Source organism: Podospora pseudopauciseta, chromosome 4 (assembly GCF_035222475.1).
Source record: "Podospora pseudopauciseta strain CBS 411.78 chromosome 4, whole genome shotgun sequence".
Taxonomy (NCBI): domain Eukaryota; kingdom Fungi; phylum Ascomycota; class Sordariomycetes; order Sordariales; family Podosporaceae; genus Podospora; species Podospora pseudopauciseta.
Window position 1 is genome coordinate 3,722,084 of NC_085894.1, and position 23,635 is coordinate 3,745,718.

General features: G+C 54.0%; 12 protein-coding genes and 1 non-coding gene across 13 annotated transcripts; 8 read left to right on the plus strand and 5 right to left on the minus strand.

The window, feature by feature from the left end:
• Positions 1 to 5: 5 nt before the first annotated feature.
• Positions 6 to 335, plus strand: QC763_405170 (uncharacterized protein; the record flags this gene model as incomplete). Its single annotated transcript, XM_062912161.1, has 1 exon — positions 6 to 335. The coding sequence occupies one exon, from the start codon at positions 6 to 8 to the stop codon at positions 333 to 335; it is 330 nt and encodes a 109-aa protein (XP_062766257.1).
• Positions 336 to 2,747: 2,412 nt separating this feature from the next.
• On the minus strand, positions 2,748 to 3,697 carry QC763_0071360 (uncharacterized protein; the record flags this gene model as incomplete). Its single annotated transcript, XM_062905986.1, has 2 exons — positions 2,748 to 3,340; positions 3,479 to 3,697. 2 exons carry the CDS (start codon positions 3,695 to 3,697, stop codon positions 3,251 to 3,253), a joined length of 309 nt encoding a protein of 102 aa, XP_062766258.1. The 3' UTR covers positions 2,748 to 3,250.
• Positions 3,698 to 4,518: 821 nt separating this feature from the next.
• On the minus strand, positions 4,519 to 5,490 carry QC763_405160 (uncharacterized protein; the record flags this gene model as incomplete). Its single annotated transcript, XM_062912160.1, has 3 exons — positions 5,100 to 5,490; positions 4,888 to 5,033; positions 4,519 to 4,831 (listed from the first exon to the last, which is right to left on the minus strand). The coding sequence occupies exons 1-3, from the start codon at positions 5,151 to 5,153 to the stop codon at positions 4,519 to 4,521; spliced, it is 513 nt and encodes a 170-aa protein (XP_062766259.1). The 5' UTR covers positions 5,154 to 5,490.
• A 141-nt stretch (positions 5,491 to 5,631) lies between these two features.
• On the plus strand, positions 5,632 to 7,312 carry QC763_405150 (uncharacterized protein). Its single transcript, XM_062912159.1, has 2 exons — positions 5,632 to 6,338; positions 6,404 to 7,312. The coding sequence occupies exons 1-2, from the start codon at positions 6,029 to 6,031 to the stop codon at positions 7,225 to 7,227; spliced, it is 1,134 nt and encodes a 377-aa protein (XP_062766260.1). The 5' UTR covers positions 5,632 to 6,028; the 3' UTR covers positions 7,228 to 7,312.
• Positions 7,313 to 7,864: 552 nt separating this feature from the next.
• QC763_405148 (uncharacterized protein) lies at positions 7,865 to 8,551 on the plus strand (the record flags this gene model as incomplete). The annotated part of the gene is made up of 1 exon (XM_062912158.1): positions 7,865 to 8,551. The coding sequence occupies one exon, from the start codon at positions 7,865 to 7,867 to the stop codon at positions 8,549 to 8,551; it is 687 nt and encodes a 228-aa protein (XP_062766261.1).
• Positions 8,552 to 9,300: 749 nt separating this feature from the next.
• On the plus strand, positions 9,301 to 10,116 carry QC763_405145 (uncharacterized protein; the record flags this gene model as incomplete). The annotated part of the gene is made up of 2 exons (XM_062912157.1): positions 9,301 to 9,556; positions 9,623 to 10,116. The coding sequence occupies 2 exons, from the start codon at positions 9,301 to 9,303 to the stop codon at positions 10,114 to 10,116; spliced, it is 750 nt and encodes a 249-aa protein (XP_062766262.1).
• Positions 10,117 to 11,013: 897 nt separating this feature from the next.
• QC763_405140 (uncharacterized protein) lies at positions 11,014 to 12,536 on the plus strand (the record flags this gene model as incomplete). The annotated part of the gene is made up of 2 exons (XM_062912156.1): positions 11,014 to 11,683; positions 11,719 to 12,536. 2 exons carry the CDS (start codon positions 11,014 to 11,016, stop codon positions 12,534 to 12,536), a joined length of 1,488 nt encoding a protein of 495 aa, XP_062766263.1.
• Positions 12,537 to 12,729: 193 nt separating this feature from the next.
• QC763_405130 (uncharacterized protein) lies at positions 12,730 to 15,428 on the plus strand. Its single transcript, XM_062912155.1, has 4 exons — positions 12,730 to 13,398; positions 13,455 to 14,318; positions 14,386 to 15,167; positions 15,220 to 15,428. The coding sequence occupies exons 1-4, from the start codon at positions 13,179 to 13,181 to the stop codon at positions 15,256 to 15,258; spliced, it is 1,905 nt and encodes a 634-aa protein (XP_062766264.1). The 5' UTR covers positions 12,730 to 13,178; the 3' UTR covers positions 15,259 to 15,428.
• On the minus strand, positions 15,309 to 16,766 carry QC763_405120 (uncharacterized protein). Its single transcript, XM_062912154.1, has 2 exons — positions 15,699 to 16,766; positions 15,309 to 15,628 (listed from the first exon to the last, which is right to left on the minus strand). Exons 1-2 carry the CDS (start codon positions 16,621 to 16,623, stop codon positions 15,456 to 15,458), a joined length of 1,098 nt encoding a protein of 365 aa, XP_062766265.1. The 5' UTR covers positions 16,624 to 16,766; the 3' UTR covers positions 15,309 to 15,455.
• A 472-nt stretch (positions 16,767 to 17,238) lies between these two features.
• On the plus strand, positions 17,239 to 17,320 carry QC763_0071440. The gene has a single exon. It is a non-coding gene; the product is annotated as a tRNA-Ser (tRNA).
• A 413-nt stretch (positions 17,321 to 17,733) lies between these two features.
• Positions 17,734 to 20,478, minus strand: DPS1 (aspartate--tRNA ligase dps1; the record flags this gene model as incomplete). Its single annotated transcript, XM_062912153.1, has 1 exon — positions 17,734 to 20,478. One exon carries the CDS (start codon positions 20,476 to 20,478, stop codon positions 17,734 to 17,736), a length of 2,745 nt encoding a protein of 914 aa, XP_062766266.1.
• A 1,128-nt stretch (positions 20,479 to 21,606) lies between these two features.
• Positions 21,607 to 22,725, plus strand: QC763_405100 (uncharacterized protein; the record flags this gene model as incomplete). The annotated part of the gene is made up of 1 exon (XM_062912152.1): positions 21,607 to 22,725. The coding sequence occupies one exon, from the start codon at positions 21,607 to 21,609 to the stop codon at positions 22,723 to 22,725; it is 1,119 nt and encodes a 372-aa protein (XP_062766267.1).
• Positions 22,726 to 22,902: 177 nt separating this feature from the next.
• QC763_0071470 (uncharacterized protein) lies at positions 22,903 to 23,343 on the minus strand (the record flags this gene model as incomplete). The annotated part of the gene is made up of 1 exon (XM_062905987.1): positions 22,903 to 23,343. One exon carries the CDS (start codon positions 23,341 to 23,343, stop codon positions 22,903 to 22,905), a length of 441 nt encoding a protein of 146 aa, XP_062766268.1.
• Positions 23,344 to 23,635: the final 292 nt, after the last annotated feature.

The following is a 23,635-nucleotide window of genomic DNA, read 5'->3' on the forward strand; positions in this document are numbered from 1 at the left end:
ACAAGATGTGCTACTTTGAACAAACCCGCTGGAACTGTGGCTACTGGAAGTGGGGTACCTTCCGCCAGCAATGCGAGAAGGAGTACCGCACCGGCGAGACGTGCGGACTGAAGCTCGTCTACAGCTGGCAGCCCGCCCAGGGCCCGTGCAAGATTTGTGAGCAAAAGTGCAAGAAGGAGAGGAGGATCGACAAGATGTTGAACGACATCCAGAGGTGGCAGCGCGAAGGCAACAGGAGGGCCACCATCGAGAAGACGATGCGGGATGTGAACGACATCCAACTCCAGATCAACGAACTGCTCGCAAGCCATGTGGAGAGGGAGAGGACGTTGTGATATGACGATGGGAAGGAGGAACAAAGGAAGAAAAAAGGTTTGTGTCCTACCCTACCTTCTTCCTATGCTCATCTACCTTACCTTGCCAAGATGGAGGAAGGAAACGAGACGAGGCGAGGAGGGTGAGCGCGAGCAGGAAACAGAATGCTGACAGCATATGCAGACGGGTCGTCCAATTTCGTTGGTTGCTTTTATCGATACGAAAAGAGAAACGTGAGAGGCAAAAACCATGTGCGTTTTGTGTGTTGTAGAAGGAGGGAAGAAGAAGGGCTGGCGGCGGACGGGTAGGCGGGTCAAGACAAAAAGAAATTTCCTGGGCTGAGGAACATCTCATTCTTGTTTGCTCTTTTTTTTCATGATTTCTTTTCTTTTTATTCTTCCCGATTTTCTTTTACTTTCTTTTTCTTACTGCATGAAGGAGGTTTTTTTTTTATTCTATTTTTTTTTTTTTTTTTTTTTTTTTTTTTTTTTTTTTTTAGAGAAACGCTGTGGAGTCGGGGGGGATGGGGAACACGGAACAGCCCCCCATCAAGCCACAGATGCAAGCCCTTCCGGAGGCGCGAATCCCACAGCGTCGGCAAGGAACAACATCAGGCAGCACAGGGTAGAGGAGAAGGAGGGGGAGACAAGAACCAAGAGGGAAAAAACGACCACCAGACAGAGTTGTGGGTGCGGGAATAGATGCATATCGGATACCGCCGGAGCCTGGCCATGACTGGCGGGACCGGAACCGATGATGGGAGGAGGAAATATTGGGCGAGAAGACTTGCCCTCTGCTGCCGTTTGTACATTTTTACTTGTTCACTTCTGTCTTTGTCACGTTTTCTCTTGTTAGGTACGGTTCGTCATCTTGTTGGAATATTGGCTCTTTGAAAACCAGGGCACTGGTCACCATTGGGTGACAGAGCATGCGCCAGCTTTTGTTGTTCTTTTTTTTTTTTTTTCGTCCTTCAGGCAGGGGAGTTTCAAGTTTTTTACGTCCGGCTTGGGTTTCACGACACACAATGGGACGTCCTGTGATTATTGGTCAAACTTGGGGAGGGAGGGGGAGCGGAAGGCTTGGAGAGTTATGTGGTGGTCGGAACTACCACATGGCTGGCAGGCCGAGAATCGGCATGGACGGCTCTTTCATTGTTAAGTGTTAAAAGATGTCACAGAGAAGCAAGACGAAAAAGCGCTTTACGTATAACAGTAACGAAATATCACTTATTTTGTGTTTCTTTTCAGCCCCCCTTCCCTCTGCCACACTTGAAGATGACCCTGAGCATGGCAGGTGTAAGAGGGAAAGGGAGGGGAAGGAGGGGGGGGGGGGACAACTACCGGATCCGCAACCCTTTCTTCAGTGTGCAAGATCTTCTGGTAAAGACCCGTTTACTCCTCTCTCTCACGCACCACACACACACACACAGAGAGAGAGAGGTTGTGTGTGTGGGTGGGTGGGGAAGGGGGCCACAGAACCAGTGGGATCACTCCCCGTTTTTGCTCTCCCACCCACTCACCCCTCGCTAGGAGGAGAGAAAGTTTAGCACACACAGGTACTATACATCACATTACATTTTGCTCAGGCAGGCAAAAGGTAAGGGACGAGGGCGGGGCGGGGGAGGGAATGAGGGGGAAAGGGGGAGACTAGCATCGGCAGCCATCGGCAGTCTCGAAACAGATCACACACCCGTCAAGTTTTTTTTTTTTGCTTCTTCTCTCACTCTTTACACCCACACCCCCCCTCTCCATCTAGGGCGGGGTCAAGATGAGATGTCAGATGCCGTAGCGAGGTGGAAGGGGTGGAGACTGTGTGGGTGACTGAGTTGACGCGGGGGGGAGTGGACCTGTGGGAAAGGAAAATGTTCTGGAAGAAATCTAGTCCCTGGTCACGTAGGTAGTAGGTACTCTTGTAGCCGGGTGCGAAATATGGCAGGCGGACCTGGCGAGAACAAGAAGAATTTGAAGAATTGGGGTGGGGGGGGATGAACGAGAGGCACATCCGCCGCTTCTCTTCTCCTCTCAACGGCAAGTTGAGGGGATCTAGATCTGGTGGCAGAGGACGGGGAAAGAACAGCTGCATGTTTCACGGTGAGAAAACGGCCTGCTGGTGGGAGTTCTCGTCGTGGTGGCGAAAAGGGACGGCTCGGATAGGGGACGAATACTCGTTTTTATTTGCTTTTCTCGGACAATTTTCTGGTGGTGGCGGCGGCGGTGGTGGAAGTTGTGTGTAATTTGCTTTTTCTCTTTTTCTTTTTACCTCTTTTCCTGCGAGCAACGGCCAGCACACCCATTTGCCGTTCCGAAACAGCCTGGGAATTCTGGAAAGCAGAACCTGGGGAAGATGTGATGTGATGATGGATAACGGTTGTGAACATCGGGCTTGGGCATCAGGAATCGACAAGATGGAATGGTTAGGCGTGGCATGGCATGGCAGGTTTGAGACATCTTTGAACGTGGAACGGCACGCGCGGTTTAGTTCGGTAGGTACGTGGTAGGCTAGGTAGCTGAGAGCGAGAGATCGAGAGATCGAGAGATCAAGAGAGAGAGAGTGAGTGAGAGAGAACCGATGTGACGTGCTTTTCTCCTTCCCATACTTGCTTCCTGCGGGCTGAGGGCGTCTTGTTTCTTGTCCCTCTCGCTTCCGCCGCCCTCTTCTCCAATCGTTGCAACGGACCCTGGCCCCCCTTTTGCCCCGATAGCCATCTGCAGTTCTTGCAGAGGCGGCCCAATGAGTCGGCCATGCCACACCGTAAACACATGCCAGCCATGACCCCACTGCCATGCTTTTTCCTCGCTGGCTGTCCCTCTCGTCTTCCATGACATGACGACCGAATCACGCACAGACTCCCGCTTTTGGGGCGGGCGGCCGGAGTCGGGGTCGTGATGGTGGTGCTTATCATGCATACTCTTTCGTTTTCGATGTTGCGTTGTCGTCAGGGATCTGCCCTCTGTTGAACGTGTTGGATGCTTCCCATCTCCAGCAGGTATTCACGCAGGACGTCTGATGTATTTCCGCAATGAGCCTACATCGGTTAGCATTGTGGGTGTGGGCAGGGCGAGCCGCTCTCCGGAAGGGGCGGAGCTATAGAGAAGAAAAAGCCCTATGAATGACAGAGAGTATCCAGCCGCCAAGCTGTGGCATGTCCACTTCCCACACTCACCCCCGCGCTCGGCAACGGTACGACAAGACAGCCTGGCTGGCCGATGGATGGCGGAACGGTGGCTAGGGTTGTTGGTGACTTGGGATCCATGGTGGCAAAAAAGAAGAGAATAGACGTGCATGTTGGCGTTGCTTGCTGTGCTGGTGCTGGTTGTGGGTTCTTATATCTAGCAAGACTCCACCGCGAAGCAACATGACCAGCACAAAAAGCCCTAAGCATGTATGCACGTGGCCGCCGCTGAATGGATCATGAGGCTTCCTGTCGAGTCGGTCGTTTTCTTGGTGCGTGTGCCTGTCGATGGCGGGTGTGGTGGGTGTTGAGGAAACTAAACCGACAGCGTTTCCCACCCTCTCGCAGAATATCTGTCCGATTGGCTGCGTGTCATGGGGGCACCAGGGGAAAGGGTGAGCTGGACCAGTCACAAGGAGCCTGATAGAAAAGAAGCTTTGCTTATGATTGTAGAATTCAGTGTCTGGCGGCAATAGCGCGTCCTTTTGTTTTAAACGCCCATACCATTTTTTTTCCTCTCACGTCGACCGTTTCTTGGGAGCTACTTTGTAGTCTCCGTCTCCAGCCCTACCGAGCGTGATCAATAATGAAACAAAGACAAATATGGAAAGCGCCATCTCCGGCCTCCATGGGTATCAAATCGTTACAAAAAACGGGCCGTCCCACGGTGCCACGTTTTACCTCCCATCCCACTCTCACATCCCCCTTGGCCCCATGACACACATCCACCCACACACCATTTCCAGCCTTGATGACAAGCGGCAACCCCACATGAAGTGAGAGGAGGGAGGTGGGGAAGGAGAAGGGAAGGGGGGAGGGAGAACAGCTGAACACCGGCGGGTTGGACGAGGCATGCCAGCAAGTGCAGGTCAGCAGGTGCGAGGCGCCCCCCTCCAAGGTACGGCCCAAGGCCGGAGCAGATCAACCGGGATTCCTTCTCGGCTCCTTCCTGGACCACCGCATGGAAGATCTCGTGAGGGTGTAGTGGCGGTTACGGCGGAAGCTTCAAACTCATGTTGTATATGCCTCCCTCAGCGCATTGCAGCTGCAGCATCAGCAAAGTCGCCAACAAGAGATTCCGTGGCTCCTTCGAGCTTGATGGGTATAACAGCGTTTTGCTGCATCTCGATGGTGTCGTCGTCGGGGGTGCCCCAATCAACTCGTGCCACAGCAGCCAGGTCGTCGTGTGACGAGAGTTTGGAGAGGAGGTTGTGATAGCGGACCAGGTTGGCGTCGGGGGCAGCGGCGGGATATGCGTATTGCATCTCGGGACTGTCTGGAGCAGCAAAAGGCGACGCCGGCCGGTGGTTGCTTGGTGCAATGTCGTAGATGTCGACCATGTTGCTGTTCATGCACATCTGTCAGCCGGTGGGTGGGTGGTAGGGGCCAGGGGTGCATACTCTGACGTGCGCGCAACCACCCTCTGCAGAGCCTCGATCTCTCTTTGAACCTCCTGTGGATCCTCGGGGCCCATCATCTGTTGCTGTTCAAAACTGCCGTATTGGAGGTTGTGCGGGTCGTCAAAGAGATGCTGCGCCTCGTCGTCCTGTTCGGCCATGGTTGTTAGCACAAACCAGCAACGTCATCAAAGCCGCCCTGAGAAACCACCAACCTCATCATAATCATCTCGTCGCCTGCTCCCCAGGCAAGAAGCGCAATTGCCCATGGTGTTATATATTAATTCGGTGGTGTATGTGCGTCGAAAAAAGAGTGTAACGGGGTCGAGAAAAGCAACGAAACTAAACGATCGGGAAACAGTGAACTGGGTTTTCAACGGGTGCCCTTGGGCGACAGAAAGGGAGGCTCAATGTGGTCGGTTCATAAGTGAGAGAATGGCCGTGGCCGAACGGATTAGAAAAACAAAAGACGATGCTGGGATAGTCGCTCCGTCGAAAGAAATGGATCTAGAAGAATTCGCGGTCGGAAGACGTCGTCGTCGTCGCATCGTGTTTGTCTTGTCATTTTTTCCCCAAACTCCAGAAGTGACACCACGCGGCTAAATCTCGTCCTGGTCCATCCTTGTTCCCTCGGCTGATCCTCGCCAATAGACACCCGCTGGGTGGGTCAAAGCTGGTGCACGGGCCTTATTCAAACCCGTCACCCCGCTCCATCTTTGTCATCGTTGCCGCAGTAAACACGCCCCTTTTACCCCTGAATGCAACTCGCCACAAAATCATTACTATTTCACAGACTATCCTCTGCAAAACCAAACAATATGCACCCGTTGAAGTTGAGCAATCTTGAGATTTCAGAAGACCACAGACCTTGGAATCCTGACCAAACCACGATTGCTTGGGATTGCTTGGCATTGCCGTCAAAGCTCTTCAGTAGAAACATCATCACAAAATCAAATCACCGATACTGCGAGACAAACAGTTCCCGTTCCCCTCCTCGCCAATCCTGCCATGTCTTTTTGGCGATCAGTCAGCCATCCCGCCTGCCGGTCGACCACCAGGTCTCGGTAAAATCAGCCACGAACCCAGCTGCGGAGCACAGACCCCCAGGTATCATGATAGATCGGCCTAAGAGGTAAGGGACAGTATGGTGGACCGAACAATATATATCTTGCAGTATGTCCTTCAGATCTCGGAGGATGGAGCTCTGTTGCGTCTGGTACCTAGCCGCGAGATGTCTGATCAATCTCCTACATATCTTTTCCGCCCGGCCAGGCAGGCTTTGGTGGTGCCATTATCTCCATCTCCATCATCTTCATCAATGTTCCCATCCACTCCTTCAGTGACCCGCACCACGGCTTCCATCGCAAGTATCACTAGTCTTCAGCCCCAGCGACGACAAGCGGCAGGGACATGCCGGGCGAATGAGTCAACATGCCCCCAAGCAGGCTGGTGTTGTATGTTTTCTTTTATTCCCTTTATCGCCAACATGGCCGACCGCTGACTCTTTTCACCACCACAGGTAACAAAGATGAGACCTGTTTACTTGAAGCCGGGGCCTTCTTTTGCTGCCCAACCGGCGCCGGCAAAGGAGGTTGCGTCAGGGTCTGCCACTCCGGCGACTTCCAATGTGGTGGCACCACCCCCGACACCATCGGCATCTGTTGCGCCAACAACCAAACCTGCATCGGCGGCGATACACCCCTTCCCTTCTGTGCTGACACTGGCGCATCGAGCTCTACCAGGAAAACATCAACCTCGCTCACAACAAGCCAAACCAGCACTTCTTCTCACAGCGGCGACTCACACACCTCCAGCACCACAACGTCTCTGCAGTTTCCTACCCCCAGCCCCAACAATTCCCCCTCCTTCTCGACCTATCCAACTCATACGATATCCAACATCCCGTCACCGTCAGCCACTGAGCCCCCCTCCTCCAACTCCGGAATTTCCCTTGCAGCACAAATCACAGCGATCATCGTGCCTCTCGTAATCATAACCCTCATCATCTCCTACATCTTTCGCTGCCGCCGCAAGAAGCAGCGCGGCACCCGGGTTCAATCCACCGATTTTACCGAACAGCAGAACACCAGCACGGGCACCACCGGCACGGGCATCAGCCATAACGCCGACGGGCTGTCCTCTTACAGCGCCTATTCTTCGTATCCCAAGACACCTCCTCCCCCGCCGCCCACATTTTCTGCTGGAAGGCTCTACGGGAGAGAAGCAAAAGAGGAAGATGGCAAGGTTATGAGCTCGCATGGGAGGTACATGATGGAGAGCAGGATGTTCAGGACACCAACACGTCAGTCGCCAGTTGGGCAAGGAGCGGGTAGGGGGCTGTGAAGAATGGAGATAATTACTTTAGTATCTGCCAACTGTAAAATGATATATCATACATCTGAACCATACCACTAGGGCTGCTCCGGAGCAAAGAGCGGCCAGTTCGCCGAGAGTTTGTCACAGGCATTAATGGGAGCCATCGTCGACAGCATCATATTGTCCCGCCCCGTCTTCCAAACAGCTTTTCAGAGGCGCGACTTTCCGCCTCTTCGCTTTCTTCCCAGCAAACCCTTTTTTCATCTCTCGCTTCAGCCACAACCATCTTTATTTGGCCGTCGACGGCTGACAAGAATCGTCCAACAATCATTTCCTCTCCCGTTGCCGTTTTCACCTTTTACTGACATGTCAAGAACCTGACCGGGACGACACGATGGGTGAGACCAAACGCAAAGCCATGGCCATGGCGGGCACCACCGGCGACGCTAAGCGCATGCGCACATCCGCGGGCCCCCTCCCCACCGTTCCTGCGCCCTTCGACGACGTTGGCGATGGTGCTGTCGACAAAGAACCGCTTCCACCCTTCCCTCCCAGTCCTCCTGCCACGGAGCCTGACAACACAACCAGCTCAGCCGCCGACAACTCGGTCGTGCCCAGCGCGCCGGCATCCCATTTCAAGCTTCTCCCAGGCGAAATTCGGAACATGATCTACCGTTATTGTCTTGTTTCCGACAGGACCATCGTCCCCCGAATCCCCGAGATCGAGATCCCATTACATAGCTTGCGTCAACCCAGAAACGGAACGAGCGGCGCCTTCTTCGGGTTAGCCCTGGGCACCGACAAGGACATATTCGGCGAGGTTCTCTCTTTATTTTACGGAGAGAACAAGTTTGGCCTGTCCAGCCCATACCACAAATGCTGGGTAAATCGTGTCGGCAAACGGGGCGCCGGTTGCATCCGAGCCATCGTTATTCGCTGCGAGGGCAATGCCAATCACGCCAAGAGCTACCTCACCGAGATGCAAACCGCCCTCGTCAAACGGTGTCCTAATCTCCAATCCATTGGGCACAACTGCGACTGGCTCATCCCCGCCGACTTTTTCTTTACGAGGATCACGGCAAGCCACATGGCCATGACTTGGCGTCGATTTAAGGATCTGGAGATGATCGGCCTGCAACATTACTACATGCCGGCGCGCGTTCAGGATAAGTCGCCGTTATGGGAGCTTCTCGTCAAGCTCTGTAAGCAAAGCAAGACCAGGGCCGTGGCCATGCAACGAGCGGGTATTTTTGTGACCGACAGAGCGGTGGGCAAGTGGGTTGAGTATAAGATCGTGGATAAGGGAAAAGTCGTTAGGGCATCGCACTCGAACGTAGACAGCCGGGACTAGTGATTTTCCACGGATCAAGGAGGCGATAGCATAGCAAGGAAGCAGGATACCCGGTACGGAGGAATTAGTGAGTAGTCAAAGCCATCATAACTAGCAATGTAAAACTACGTTGGCGCATATCGTATTCTCAAAACATGCCCCAAAAGAAAGTTGGTAGACCTCCTGAATATCGGTTTATGTCTCTCAACTATCTTTTTAGGTCTCTCAACTATTTTGTGAGACATAGGGTACTTTTATTTTAGGTCAATTAGTTGTTTTCAAGGCCTATATTAGCTGTTCTTTTCAAGGCGTACTAGGTATTTCTAAGGCCTACAACTATCCTCTGAGACATGGCTTACTTCTGTCGTGTCAGCCATTTTGTCTACAGTGTGAACAATACTCTACAGGCGAGGTAAAATGCCACAAAGAGTGTGGGGAAATGTACCAACAAGGAAGCTCTAAAGAGCAACCAGAGGGTGGGTGGCTCATCCAACAAATATCTGCCATGTTGTGACAAGAGCACATGGGTACTCTTTCAAATGGGAGCTTGCTGTGATATACCCCACAAAATTCAGGGTCTTCTCTCCATGATCTCAAGTCCACCGATACACAGGTACTTCTGAGGCTGCACAACTCCACCAGTGATACCAATCATATGAGGGAACTCATCTCCCGCATTCTGTCTCTCTCTGTTTCAACTCCATCTCTTACATCTCCCTCTCCATTCTAACCGGAACCTCAAGCCACACTCCTTCAGAGACGCCATCATCATGTTGAAAGCTGTGTTTTTTCAACTGGCCGCGGTTTGCCTGGGGGTTTTGGCTTCTGAATGCGAGCCTTACTCTGAAGTTCCCATCTGGGGCACCGTCGAGTCTTCCACCGCGCCGCGCACTACTTCGTTGCCTACCACCACCAAGTCCTACTCCGTTGAGCCCCTCAATACCTGGACTGCCGAATCTACCTCTTCTCTCTGGGGATTTGGTGTCCATAAAACCACCTTGGAGACCAAGATTGCTGTTCGCGCTGGCAAGTTCATTCCTCTGTTTCCATGTCGCTTCAATCTGGAATGCTAAGATACCCTTTTGACAGAAGACGCTGATGTTGTCGGCAGCCATGTTTCCGAACGCGATCTATCAACCGCGGACGCTACCCCGATCCAGTCCGGCCCTGGCAAGTGCAACGGCAAGACACGACGATTCAACTGCATCTCCCCCGGCGACAAGTGGCAGGAGTGCAGTTCGAACAAATGGTCAGATGTCATCCCCATGGGGAAGCTGGGGGGCGTCACCACGACTTGCACAAACTATGGAATTCATGCTTTCCTAAAGTTGACTCATCTTCCCGGCGTGGCGATGGACACACCCGTGATGACCGGTCCCTGCAACCCTCCTGATAAGCGCTCCACCTCCAACACCAAGCGCGACACACTTGCCGGCCTTTACAACTGCATCTGGCCCGGTCTTGAGTGGCAGACCTGCAGCGATGACAATACCTGGACCAACCCGGCGCCCATGTTGGGCGGCCTTCACTGCATCAGCTACGGCGTCAATGATTACATGAATACGGATGACATACCATTCATTTGAATGCCATGGTCTCCGGGGGTTACCCGGAGCGGAGGGACGTCAAGGAGAGGGGCGGTGTACCCGTGGACAAAAGTTTGAGCACACAAGCACACGAAACACCCATCTGGAGCCTCAAATGAAAACACCCGACACCACATCCAGTGATGCTTTTGTCTGGATCAGCCAATGGTTTTCTCTTGAGACAGAGTGTAATAATTACCTCTCATAGACCCTAATACGAAGCTGAAGTTAGCCAGGCCCCTGAAATAGTGATGATGTGATGGCATCTGACGTGATCCGGGATTGTGTTATCCGGTCATTGATCTTGAACCTGCACAGACTTTTGAAGCACACGTTACCTTGCCGGGTCTTTTGCCCTTGCACGGAACTCAACCGCGCAGTGCAGATACCCCACTTACCAGTCGACTTGTAAGTAGTAGGTAAGATTGCCCAAGGAAGTTCCGTGTTCTCCAAATGCCGAATGTCGCGATCCTGCTTCGAGGCCATAGCGAAGTTCAGGGGTTAATGATCGACCGCGGGTTCAGTGTGCCCAAACAACTCCGTCGCCCCTGGAGCAGTTGTGCCGGATTTTGCCTATGCAAATTGCAACAAAACACCAGGTGACAGATTATGTTGAGCATTCGTTCCAAATCCCTCTGATTTCCGCAGGCTAGCAAATCCGGGTATAACTACCTAGCCCAATCTGCGTTACGGATCGTGAAAATCAATCCGCGGGGGGAAGTCAAGATGTTTGAGGACAACACCAGGTTTGCATCGAATTTGCAGGTTCGCAAAAGATAGGCCCAGTAGCTCCCAATAAATAATCCGAGGACTCGCATGAAATTTCAAGCAGTCCCCCTGACAAGCAAAAATCCAACCCCATTGTTTACCCCTATTGTGGAGCCTATCCAGTTCACCATGGCAACCCCCCTTTTCGCCCCTTTTCTCATCCTCCTCCTCTTCTCCCCTGCATCTGCCCACGCCCAACAAATTGGCACCCTAACACCCGAACTCCACCCTCGTTTCCCAACCCAGCAATGCACCTCCTCGGGCATCTGCACCACCAAGCAAACCTCCCTCGTGACGGACGCCTTATCCCGCCACTTCCACTCCATCTCCGACCCCTCCGTCTCCTGCGCTTCTGCCGATTTCCTCTCGAACCCTTTGCTTTGTGACCCCGACGATCCAGCTTCGTGCGCAGCAAACTGCGCCCTCGAAGGGATTGAATACGGCGGAATCGGCGTGTCTGCTGTGGGCTCGGCAGTGACACTGAGGCAATACCTCTTTGACGGAGCTGAATACCGCGCTGTCAGTCCGAGGGTCTATCTCCTCGCTGAGGATGGAGAGAATTACGAACCTCTGACGCTGCTGGGCCAGGAGTTGGCTGTAGATGTCGATGTTTCGGGTCTGCCCTGCGGGATGAACAGCGCCGTGTATTTGTCCGAGATGGACCTGAGCGGGAGCAGGTCGGAGAGCAACCCTGCTGGGGCGGGGTACGGGACGGGGTATTGTGATGCGCAGTGTTTTAGGACTGCGCCGTGGATCAACGGGCTGGTAAGTCTACGTGCTTGCGACAGGCAATCTGCTGTTGTGGAGAACTAATCCGAGGTTTTGTGATCAAAAAGCCCAACCTCAACTCCTCCGGCGCTTGCTGCAACGAAATGGATATCTGGGAGGCCAACTCCCGCGCCAACTCGTTTACTCCCCATACCTGTTCCTCTCCTGGGTCATTCCTCTGCTCCAGCGAGGCAGAGTGCGGCAAGGGAGCCCCAGGAGTCTGCGACAAAGACGGCTGCGGGCTCAACACCTTCAACCTCGGGAGCCCTTCGTTCTATGGCCTGGGACTGGACATCGACAGTTCAAACCCGTTCACCATCGTCACCCAATTTCTCACCAACGACGCGGGTGAGCTGAGGGAGATTAAAAGACTTTACATTCAGAACGGACAGGTTATCCCCAACACAGCCGAGACGACTGACTCGAGATTTGACGGGATTTCATACGAGGGCTCTATCACAGAGGATTTCTGCGCAGCCAAGAACTCATCTGACTACCTCCGACTTGGCGGCATGAAAGGGATGGGGGAGGCTCTGGCGCGGGGCATGGTCTTGGTTTTCAGCCTCTGGAACTCGGAAGGGGACTTCATGAGCTGGCTTGATGGGCTGCCAAGTAACGGGCCTTGTAATGCCACTGAGGGCGATCCGGCACTGATTAGGGCACAGGTCCCGGATGTCTCGGTTACGTTTTCGAATGTGAGATGGGGAGAGATCGGGAGCACTTTCTCCATGTCTGGCGGGGTGAAGGAAGAGGAAGTGGTGACGGGACCAGATATTGTCACTGATGCTGCTGTCGCGGTTGAGAATAGAGGGGCGAGGGTGAATGTGGTGACTGGGCCGGTTTTGGGGCTGGCTGTCATCTTTGGGTTCATGGCGAGCGCATGAGACTCTGTAGCAGTTTTTGTACTAGATGACGGTCCATAAACTCGAAGGTTTAACGCCAGAAAAGTCCAAGCCCACTACTCCTCTACCCAGGTACCGTAAATACTTTGCGCACTTGACTTCGGCCGATGAGTGGACCAAGTCGTCCTCCCTACCTACGTCTGGCTGCACGCAACCGACCGGGCTTCATGCTGGGACCTGCAGATCAGCACATTCCCGCTTCAACACCTTATCCTCCGCTTAATATCAGGTCCCCGCACACACTGACCAGTCGGTGTGTTTCCACGGACGCGGCTAAACGCCAGACGAGAGGCACAACCGCCATGTCCCAGCTTCGATATTGCTTCGTCTGACACTTTGCATCGTTCATAAATCCGAGAATGCGCCTGTGGCCCGACCTGGCAACTTTTAACAGCGTTTCCCCCTTGCGGTGACATTCGCATATTTATCCAGCGCTGTTGCTAACAATGACCTGACAGTCCCAAGACTTCTTCAGCCTATACGATGCCTGTCGCTCGGAGCAGTGACCCTCTCGGCACTTGGCCGTCTAACTGATGCCATGCCAATCCCTTAAAAGTACACAGGCCTCCGCCGCCCAGCCCGGTGAGGAGGTCCTGAGGACCTTTGAAAGCTCCAACGACTAACATGGCTCGGCTGTCCAGTTTTTTTGTCGCCATTTTGACGTTGACGCCAACGGCGTACAGCAGACATCTTCGCGCTTCCAAGGTCTTCCTTGATGGCCGCCAAGTCCAAAATGAATACGACTACGTGATCATTGGGGGCGGTACAGCTGGTCTTACAGTGGCTGACAGGCTGACGGAGGATGGCAAGACCACGGTTCTCGTCATCGAGTACGGAGTTCTGAGTGCGTCAACCCACATTGAAGATGGTCCTACCGAATATAAAGCTGACGATGCACAGGCGAGGCAGCGTCGCTCACCACGGTCGCAGGCGGATTCTCTGGAATGTCCGACAGTCAGTTCATGTACGACATCCGATCTGTTCCTCAGGTCAACCTACGAAACCGTGTTATATCAGTCCTGGCTGGCAAGGTAGTGGGAGGTAGCTCTGCGGTCAACGCCATGATGACGATCCGTGGGACCGCAGAAGATTATGACCGCTGGGGGGCCTTCTTTGGCAAGAATTCCCACTGGACATGGGAGGGCCTGCTGCCATACTTCAAGAAGGCTCTCAACTTTGTGCCGCCCAACGCGGACATCACAAGAACAGCCAACATTACGTACGACACCAGCTTCTGGGGCAACACTTCAGGGGTTTATGCCGGTTGGCCTTCGTACCAGTTCCCAGCCACGACGGCTCAGATGGAGGCGTTCAAGGGTCTACCAGGCGTTGAAATCGCCAGTGACAGCGGGTCTGGTGTGCCGGGTGTCTACTGGTATCCAACCTTTATGGATCCCAAGACGGTGCTGCGGTCTTTTGCCAAGACAGGCCACTATGACAACGTCAAGAGAGCCAACTACCACTTGGTCACCCAGTCCAAAGTCACCAAGATCGTACTTGACGGCACGACAGCCACTGGCGTCTCGTTCGTCCCGGCACCAGCAAGAGGCCAACCGGGGAACACCGCCGCTCCGGTGACCACAGTGACTGCCAGAAAAGAAGTCATCCTGGCGGCCGGTGGTGTCCACAGCCCCCAGGTACTGCAAGTGAGCGGGATCGGTCCTAAAAAGGTTCTCTCCGCAGCTGGCATAGACACCATCGTCGACCTCCCCGGCGTCGGCCAAAACTTCCAGGACCACGGCATGATCTCCGCCTCGTTCCAATGTAAGCCCCCTCTCCTCTTGTTCCCCCCTCCATCAAAACACAATCCTTAACCTTTCCCGTTCCTCAGTCGCCCGCATCCCCCAATCCGCCCGCCCCTCCTCCGACGACCTCCGCACAAACCGCACCCTCTCCACCTGGTCCTCCCAAGTCTGGGCCGCCAACCGCACAGGCCCCAACTCCATCGCAACAGGCAACTCAGCCGCCTGGCTCTCCTTCCCCGTCATCTCCCCCCGCTCTGCCAAGCTCTCGGCCGACCTCGCGGCCCAAAACCACGCCGCCTACCTCCCCACGGGATCCGACCCGACAGTCGCAGCCGGCTACCGCGCCCAGATGCTCTCCTACGCCTCCGCCCTCAGCAACAACAACACAGCCTTCTACAACCTCGTCCTCCAAGGCGGCTCCGCCAGCGGCCTGCTCGTCGACCTCCACCCCTTGAGCAGGGGAACGGTCAATGTCAACCCGGCCAACCCGCACAACACCGAGCCGCAGGTGGACTACCGCGCCCTGGCCAACCCCCTGGACGCGACCATCATGGGTGACATTGTCCGCTTCACGAGGAAGTACTACCTTGATAACCCCAAGACCAAAGACTGGGGCGGAAGGGAGGTCTCCCCCGGCGCGAGCGTGACGACGGACGAGCAGCTGGCGACGTTTTTGAGCAGCTCACTGAGCCCGAGCGTGTATCACCCCGCGGGGACGTGTGCGATGATGCCGTTGGAGCTGGGTGGTGTGGTGGACGAGGAGCTCAAGGTGTACGGCGTCAAGAACTTGAGGGTTGTGGATGCGAGTGTCATCCCGACACTGCCGGGGGCAAACACTTGCCAGACGGTGTATGCTATTGCCGAAAAGGTATGTGTTATCCAAACAAAGATGGTAAACTCGCGACTGACATTTATCACAGGCGGCGGACCTCATCCGATATGGCGCACCAAAGGTCTAAGTAAGCGGCGGCAGTAGGTCGTATGAATATTTCGAATGCGACGAATAATATGCAAATTTGAAAAGCCTTTTTATGTTGTGATTGTACATATTTTTTCTCTAATTCACCGATGTATCAGGAAACCACTGGTGCCTGTCCCAAAAAGCAAATCAGACTCCTGAACTCCAGTCCATGCGTGTTCTACCTATACGTTGCCTTTACTTTGTCTCCTGTTGCTGTACTTCCGGCTCTGGTGGTTGCGTCTGTTGCATTTCGGCGCCCTGACCGTGCTCTTCTTTCCATAGCCTCTTCTCCTCCCTCAAATCCCGTCTCACCCACTCAACCGAGATCCAAGTCCAGACGATGGTGAAGACCAGCGGGGTAGCCCATCCTATTACACATCGTTAGCACATTCCCCCTAAGGGGTATCTCAGACTCCCACCCCTTAGACAGAAACTTACCAATACCATAGGCAATATAATAATGCACACACCAGATCGTCACCAGTGTCCCAATCCCAAACACCAACGATCCCACGGCCCAAAACCAATTCTGAACCGCAATCATCCTCCTAAACCTCTTACTCGCCGCGTACCTCGCAAAGACAGCCCGTCTATACTCCACCCCAGCCCCGCCATCTACCCCAACGATATCCTCAATAATCGTCAGCACCAACGGCGGCACCCTCTCCCCTTTGCTCACGCTCGAAATCTTGAACGGCGCCTTCCTCCCCGTGGCATTCATCCACCCCGCCCACGTAAGCTGAACCCCCATCTGGATCAAAAACAAACTAACCGGGATGGCCAGCACCTTCACCGGCGGGTCATGCGGAATCGAACCCCCTATCAAAATCCCAGACATAACTGTGTACCCAAAACTGAGCGTGTGATGCGTAAAATCAAAACTCCACTTTGTTCCCCCCGGTGGGCGGTATTGATCGCCCTTCAGGATGAGCTTCAACATCCGGAGACCAAACTCGATGCCGGTAACAATGCCGAAAAACGACGTCACGATGGCGAAGACGAGGCCTGGGCGGAGGGAGGTGCTCGCCGAGATTCCATAGTAGAGGATGATGGGTAACAAGGAGGACTCGATGACGAGGAGGGCGACGATGATGGAGAGCTTGAGCTTGTAGTCGAGGATGCGGTAGTTGAGCCGAGGCAGGCCGGGGTATTCCTCGAACGAGGCGACGGGGAGGCCGCGGGGGTCTTCGGGGTGGGCGCCGACGCCGTGGTGGGTTTCGGTCGTGGCTGTTACCGCGCCCTCACAGACCGTGGTCGAGGTGGAGGATGAGTTTAGCCCTGTTGGCGGGTCATTCTTCAGGTTGCTCGTGGCTGTCGATGCGGTGGTGATGGTTGGGTAGGGCAGATGGGTGTCTTCTGCCATGCTGAGTGTTTTGTGTTGGTTTGTTTTTTTTTTGTCGTGGGTATCAAATATGCTTCAAATCTGAAGAGTTGTAAAAAGCAGACAATAGAGAAGAAAGTGAGAATAGATCAGGGGAAACCATGGCCATGATGATGGTAGGCCGGACCAGGAGGAAGAAAAAAGGGACGACTCGCTGTGGTGACGCCGCAGGACGATCGGCAGGAAAGAAAAGCCAGGCGGCTCATCATAGCCAGAGGCTTTTGGCATTGTTGGGTCTATGCAAACAGGCCGAATGACGTCCATTTGGCGGTGCAACGACCATTTGTTTTGGTAGGAACAGTCTCGGCAGACGTCGTGGTCTTGCGTCAGGCTATGATGTCATCGTCAGCCCGCCGCCCCACCTGCCGAACTCAATCGGACCCTTGCATGTCGATCAATGCAGCTCTAACCCCAACCCTCAAACTGCACCATCGGGATTAGATGACCCCCAGACTCCCGCAGAGACAAGAAAGAAACTGACCACAGTCGACCACTCGGACAAAAAACGGCAACCCCGTGTGTTTTTGGAACAAAATGAGTAATTGGTTTCCTATGATGAATGGCTAGCATCACGCATAGTCAAAAATGACAAAAGAACGACGCGAGCCGGATTTGAACCGACGCCTCCGAAGAGATGAGATTTCGAGTCTCACGCATTAGACCACTCTGCCATCGCGCCTTAACCTTGGTTGAATTTTCTTGACGATCTTGTGCTCATGATGCAATGTCGTCTGTTGACGAGCGAAACATCTAAGAAACCGAAGACTTCACCTCCTTCACTTCGTCTCATTCAGTGCTTCATTCCCAAGAAAATAACACTGGGTCTCAATCTGGCAGCATCAAGAATTGCAAAAAGGGTATAAACTGTTCGAGATTACAACATCCTGGTATCAAGAGCTATTAACCCATTTCCTCCACACGCAAAGGTCTACCCTCTATGTACTCCCCGCCATCTCGCAGTCCAAACAAAAGAAACTTGACCACAAAACAGGGCTAAACAGAGTTGGTATCATGAAAAAAGATATGCTAGAATGAAACTCCATTTCCACCCTCATCCAGTTCCCACAAGAACGGCTGTGCTAAAACACAGAATTACATCTCATCCTCAAAGAACTTGATCAAAGTTCTCGTCCCACTGACACCCAGCCCCATAAAGGGATAGCAAATATACACCAAGTCATTCTTCGTACCAAACTTTTCTCTGAACTCGCTCTTCTGCACCAGTCTCAGCTGCTGCGCAACCGTCCTGTAAGTCTTGCTCAGGATCTTGGCCCGGATGCCATCCAGGTTTCCGCCCGTGACCATCTCGGGCAGGGCTCCCGCGCCAAACGTGACATGCTGAATGCCGGCCTTGGCCAACATTTGGATCGAGGCCGAGATGAGCGCCTCGATCGTGCCATTGGGGGAGTCGGGGAAATCCAGAGCAAACTTGATCTGGTATCCGTTCTGCGGCGACAGCTTATGGAGCACGCAGAAGGCTGCAATCTCCCCTTCTTTGGTCTCGGCCCAGAGATAGCGTCTGTGCTCCATGTCGACCCAGGGTCTGACCTCGGTGATGTGAACCTGTCTACCCGTACGGCCGGCCTTCCAGTCTTCAATCCTCTTGTCGATCCTCTTGCGCAGCTCCTCGGGGACGGGCTCGTCGATGGGCTGCTCCTTGATGATGACACCGGCGTCTTCTGCCTGGCGCTCCTTCTTGGCCACCTTCTTCGCATCGGCGATGGTGACACGCTCTTCGGCCACGCAGCTCAACGTGCGCCAGCCGAGCTTCGACCCAAGGATCTCTTCAATTTCCGCAGAAACCAATAGCCACAGGGGTCGGAGGTCCTTTTGCTTGCGCATGTGCTTCAAAAAGTCACGAATGACAATGTTGTACTGACGTGGGTCACACAGGGGATTACCCATCACGAGAGCGTAGCCGTTCTCTTCAGCGTAGCCAATTGCGGCTCCCGTGGGCTCGTGCCGCCAGACGTGGTACCGATCATCAAGCCAGGACGTGTTCGTGGCATCACCATAATTGGCAATAAGCTTCTCAACCGTGGGCATCTCGAGGTTGGGGTAGCCGTGCTCGAAGTCGTAAGCGTAGCGGATCGTGTCGGCTTCGGGGTGAGGAAGGCGCACAACTTCAGCCTTTTGCTCAGGAAGTGACTTGGGATCGCGGGGGAAGAGCGAGGCGTTGCGGATGTCGCCCAGGTTGAGCATCAGGAAGATGATGCGCTCAAGACCGATACCGCAACCTGCGTGAGGGAGCACGCCATACTCGAAGCCCTGGAGGTACTCCTGCATGCCAAATGGCTCAATGCCCGCCTTCTTCATGCGCTCGACGAGGACATCCGGCTTGTGGATGCGCTGTCCACCGGTCGTAATCTCCTGACCGCGCAGGAATATGTCGAATGAGTTGGTGAACCGCGGGTCCTCTTCGTCGGGATGGGTATAAAAGGGGCGGACAGAAGCAGGGAACTTGTCGATGATGTAATAGTCGGTATTATACTTCTTCTTGATGACCTCGCCAAGACGGATCTCAGCGCGCGTGCTGAGGTCTTCAAGCTCGGAAGCCGGCTTTCCATGGTCGTCGGTCCAGCCGGACTCGTTCAACAAAGCGATGGCCTCCTTGAAGGTAAAAACTGGGGTCTTCTCCAGCCAGACGAGATCCTCATGGGGGAACCTAGTCTTGATGATCTCGATCTCTCTGCGGAAACGCGTGTAGATACCCTTGAAGATGCTCTTCATCATGTCGTCGATAATGTTCAAGGCTTCGTGGTAGTCGCTGTTGATGGCCATCTCCAAATCCAACCCAGTGTACTCCGTCAGATGGCGATGCGTGTTGCTGTCTTCGGCACGGAACACGGGGCCAATCTCAAACACGCGGCCAAAGTCTGCCGAGATGCTCAGCTGTTTGGAGAGCTGCGGGCTCTGGGCCAGGAAGGCAGTGCGTCCAAAATAGTTAACCTTGAAGACCTCAGCGCCCGACTCTGTGGCGGCAGGCATGAGCTTGGGTGTGTGAATCTCAATGAAGCCATGGCCCTCGAGCACCGAACGGAAGATGCTGCAGATGCCGCTGTTGATGCGGAAGATGGACTGGGCGGTAGGTGTTCTGAGGTAGGCGAGACGGTTGGCTACTCTGACTCTGGTGGAGGCCAAGGATTCGAGCTGGTGAGACTCCTCGTCCATCTCAACATGGTCGATGGAGAAGACATCAACTGGCAAGTGTTCCTTCACAGGAACAACCAGGTGCATGCTCTCAACAAGCACCTCGAGGTCGTGGATGGAGCACCCCTTGACCTCCTCTGGTGGCCTCTGCAGTGTGCCCTTGACGTGGACATGACTCTCAGTCATCAGATGCTCGGCCCATCGAACAAAGTTTTCGGTGATGTGGCCCTCCTTGTAGGCTACCACACCTTGTATCGTCTCAATCTGTTCGCGGAACACAATGAAGGCTAGCTTGGAGCTGAGGGAACGTGTGTGGTGTATTCTCGCGATGAACTCGATCTGCTTGCCGGCATTATCGGGGTTGGCGGCAAGGCGCTGCACGGAGTCGGTTTCCACCAGAACATCGCTAGTCTTGGTGCCATATCGCGCCGCAATCTCAGGGGGGTCGGTAGAAAGGGCGCGTTCTTCCTCCTCTTTGCGGCGCTGTTGAAAGGACCGTCGCTCCTCCTCCTTTTCGTCTTGCTTGACGCGTTGCTCAAGGGCCTTCTTCAACTTCTTCTCCTCGCGTTCACTGTCAAGAGCAGCAATGTTGCCAATTTTGGGCTTGGTCATGTGATTCTTTGCCGACTGGTGGCCGATGATGCGATTCAGAGCCAAGAGAGGCTTTTTGAAGCTGCCTGGCGACATGTTGGACGGCCAAGGCGGGTGATTGTCGAGATCTTCAGGCGCGCGGGGTAGATGCAGCTGGGTTGGGTATGCTCCGGAAAAGTGAGAAATGGAGGATGAGGTTGGGTTCCACAAGATGGGGATGTGATGTGCTTTTGTCAAGCCTAACAGCTTGACGTCAGTGGTGCAAGCTGCTCTTGATGGTGAAGCACTAGTATAGGTAGCGTACTTTTGTCAAGTAGGCAGTAGGTGGAGAAAGTCAAAACGAAAAAGAGACCAACAATCGAGGATTAAATACGGATCGGGGTGGTTGTGGTTGTGGTGGTCGTGCGTGTTGTGTACCTGCTTTTAGGTACGAAGGTTCCTGAAGCTGCCAGGGCGGGAATGCCTGTTTAAGCACTAAGAATAGGGATGGCTTATTCCCACCAAGCTTTTCGGACGGAGTTCGGCACGCTTTGTCTTTCCCAGTTCGTGCCTGGACCGCTGTTTGTTTCGCGAAAACAATCAGCATGCCTTTCTCTTGGGCACGACAGCCACTCTCCTTCCTTATTTCTGCGGGCTATGTGTCATCGATTCCCGCCGACACCAAACACCACGATTTGAGCGGGTGAGTGGCTTCCTGGGTACCACCAGCGGAGCAAGTTGCCCGGTGTTCATGCACTCTGCCATGTGAAGATGAGGCCCAGGGCTAGCACCGATGACATCATACACTTGAGTGACGTCAGAGCGCAGTTTAGCATTTTATTTTTTGAGCTGAAACACAACAGCAATCCGAGTCACATGATTTGCCAAGGCTGGAGGCTGGGAGGTGTCAACGGTGCCCCGCCATTTGCACAGAAGGCCCAGCCAATAATTTATGGATATGCATTTACATGGACCCCGGATTTCTGGAATGACATCAACAGCTCTTGGCCAGGCAGCTAGCTGTTGTCAGTGCTGTTTGAGGCTTGATAGCTGACGCCCTTCAGCGGCACTGCTTTTTGCTACTCCCATAATTTTATCATCGAGCTGTCATTGACTGTTTTCTCCCATTGTTTCAGCAATTAGCAACGGATGACACCCACACTTGTGCTATCCAGCGCGCCAAGAGCTGTCAAAGCTGTCCCGAACCATTGACCCCTGTCATCCATATCAACGACACCATCCACCATGTCCAAGATCCCCACCGTCGACGGCATTCCCATCCCCAACATCAACCTCACCGGCACACCGGCCCAGACACCCCAACCGACCGAGGAGGACAAAAAACCGTTAGAAACCGCCAAAGATGCCGTGGGATCACCCCCGTCCCGCACCTGGCTCAAAATATCGGCCAATTGGTGGAGGTCGCTGCAGTACATTGGCATGTCACTGCACTTCCTGGCCAACCCGAAGCCTCCAAGCCCGGCCTTTACCCATACCATTCCCTCTACCATCTCCGACAAGAAGGGCAACTTGACCCTTCATTTTTACACGCCTGAAGGGTATGACAAGCGAAAAAAGACCAACCAGCTCTTCCCCGCCGTTATCAATTTCCACGGCGGAGGCTTCACCATCGGCGCCCCCACCGACGACGCCCGCTTCGCCCGCTTTGTCCTCGAAGAATGCAAGGCTGTCTATGTATCAGTCGAGTATCGTCTCAGCCCAGAGTACCCCTTCCCGGTAGCAGTCCAAGACGGCGCCGACGCCCTTCTCTACCTCATCCGTCACGGCCCAGAGCTATACATTGACCCTCACAAGCTCGCCACATCTGGCTTCTCGGCCGGTGGAAACATCGCCATAACATCTACCATTTGCTTGTCTGAGCACCTCAAGACTCTGTCCGCGCCAGTCCCGCCGCATAACATCCGCGCCATCGCGACCTGGTACCCCATCTGCGATTACACCGAGTCCCGCGAGGTCAAGCGCGCGAGATGTGTGCGGCCGGACCAAACCCTTCCTGCGAACCTCACGTCGTTGTTTGACGCCTCGTATCTCTACCCTTCTGGAGTTAGCCTCGCCAGTCCGATATTATCGCCTACCAAGGCTTCCGACACACTGTTGAAGGAGGCGATTCCCGAAACGGTTATTTTCTACACGTGCGAGTGGGATATGCTCCAGTATGAAGGGGAGGAATTGGCCAAGAGACTGGGGAGAGCGCCGATAAACAAGACGGTCAAGCACAAGATGATCCCTGGGGTGCCGCATGCGTGGGATAAATCGCCTGACCCGACCAAGCCGGCGGCGGGCTCGGAGGAATTGTACAAGGAGTGCTGTGTGTATCTGAAGGAGGTGTTCAAGGGGAACTGACTACGCTACACGAGGGAGTTGTAGGAAAATATAGTACATACTAGATGGCGTTAGGGGAGAGGGTTGGCATGACAGGTGATGACTTGATGAGGAGGTCCCATTCTTTTTGTAACTATAAACGAGTCTAATAGTTTTACCAAACCACGTAATAACCACCATCCACCCAACCAAGCTCACTTAATACGGATCAATCGTCCCACACCACTTTGCATTCACGTCATCGAACCCCCACGTCTTCTCGTATTGCTGCTCGTAGGTGAAGCCTGCCCTGCCGAATCCACAATTTACTCCGATGTCGACCCAGGCGTCATAGACTTGGTCCCAGAGGCAGCCCTGGGGGCGCCGCTGGTCTGAATCACAGATGTAAGCGCGGGTGTTGTTGTAGACCCACGACATTTTGGTCCAGGGGGTCACGATGCCGCGGCAGTAGCCTATTAGGGAGCGGGCGGCGACTATCATGGAGGGGATGTCGAGGATGGTGTCCTTGCAGCCGATTTCGTAGCGGAGGGGGCGGGGGATGGGCGTGGTGTTTGGGGTGGAGGTGGGAGTTGGGGGGAAGGTGCTGGCGGTGGAGAGGGCAACTGTCGCGGGGATGAGAAGGAGCAGGAGGAGGTTCATGGTTGGCGGTTTGTCTTGTCTGGTGGCACAAGGTAGAATGTCTGATGTTTGGTGGTTTTCAGAATTCGGGCGGAATTATTCATGTAGGTGCTAGGAGTTGAAGGTAACAGGATTGGCGAAAGATGTTGAATGCGGGCTCGCCACGATGTGCGAGGTTCCCCATTGCCACGCCCGCATAGCTACTCAAGCCCGAAACGGGTGTACTTTCCTTCATGATGGACACAAGACTGCACAATGTAACTTTAGCTCCAGAAAAACAAGGGAGAGCGCAACAACTGCCTCGAATGATCGC

Excerpts from the sequence above, each read along its gene's own strand:
- QC763_405150 (XM_062912159.1), top strand. The coding sequence starts at position 6,029 with ATGGTGGACCGAACAATATATATCTTGCAGTATGTCCTTCAGATCTCG. Across the intron at positions 6,339-6,403 it reads CCCCCAAGCAGGCTGGTGTT|GTAACAAAGATGAGACCTGT; the intron begins GTATGTTTTCTT and ends TCACCACCACAG.
- QC763_405130 (XM_062912155.1), top strand. The coding sequence starts at position 13,179 with ATGGCTCGGCTGTCCAGTTTTTTTGTCGCCATTTTGACGTTGACGCCA. Across the intron at positions 13,399-13,454 it reads CATCGAGTACGGAGTTCTGA|GCGAGGCAGCGTCGCTCACC; the intron begins GTGCGTCAACCC and ends GACGATGCACAG. Across the intron at positions 15,168-15,219 it reads TGTATGCTATTGCCGAAAAG|GCGGCGGACCTCATCCGATA; the intron begins GTATGTGTTATC and ends CATTTATCACAG.
- QC763_405120 (XM_062912154.1), bottom strand. The coding sequence starts at position 16,623 with ATGGCAGAAGACACCCATCTGCCCTACCCAACCATCACCACCGCATCG. Across the intron at positions 15,629-15,698 it reads TTATATTGCCTATGGTATTG|GATGGGCTACCCCGCTGGTC; the intron begins GTAAGTTTCTGT and ends GATGTGTAATAG.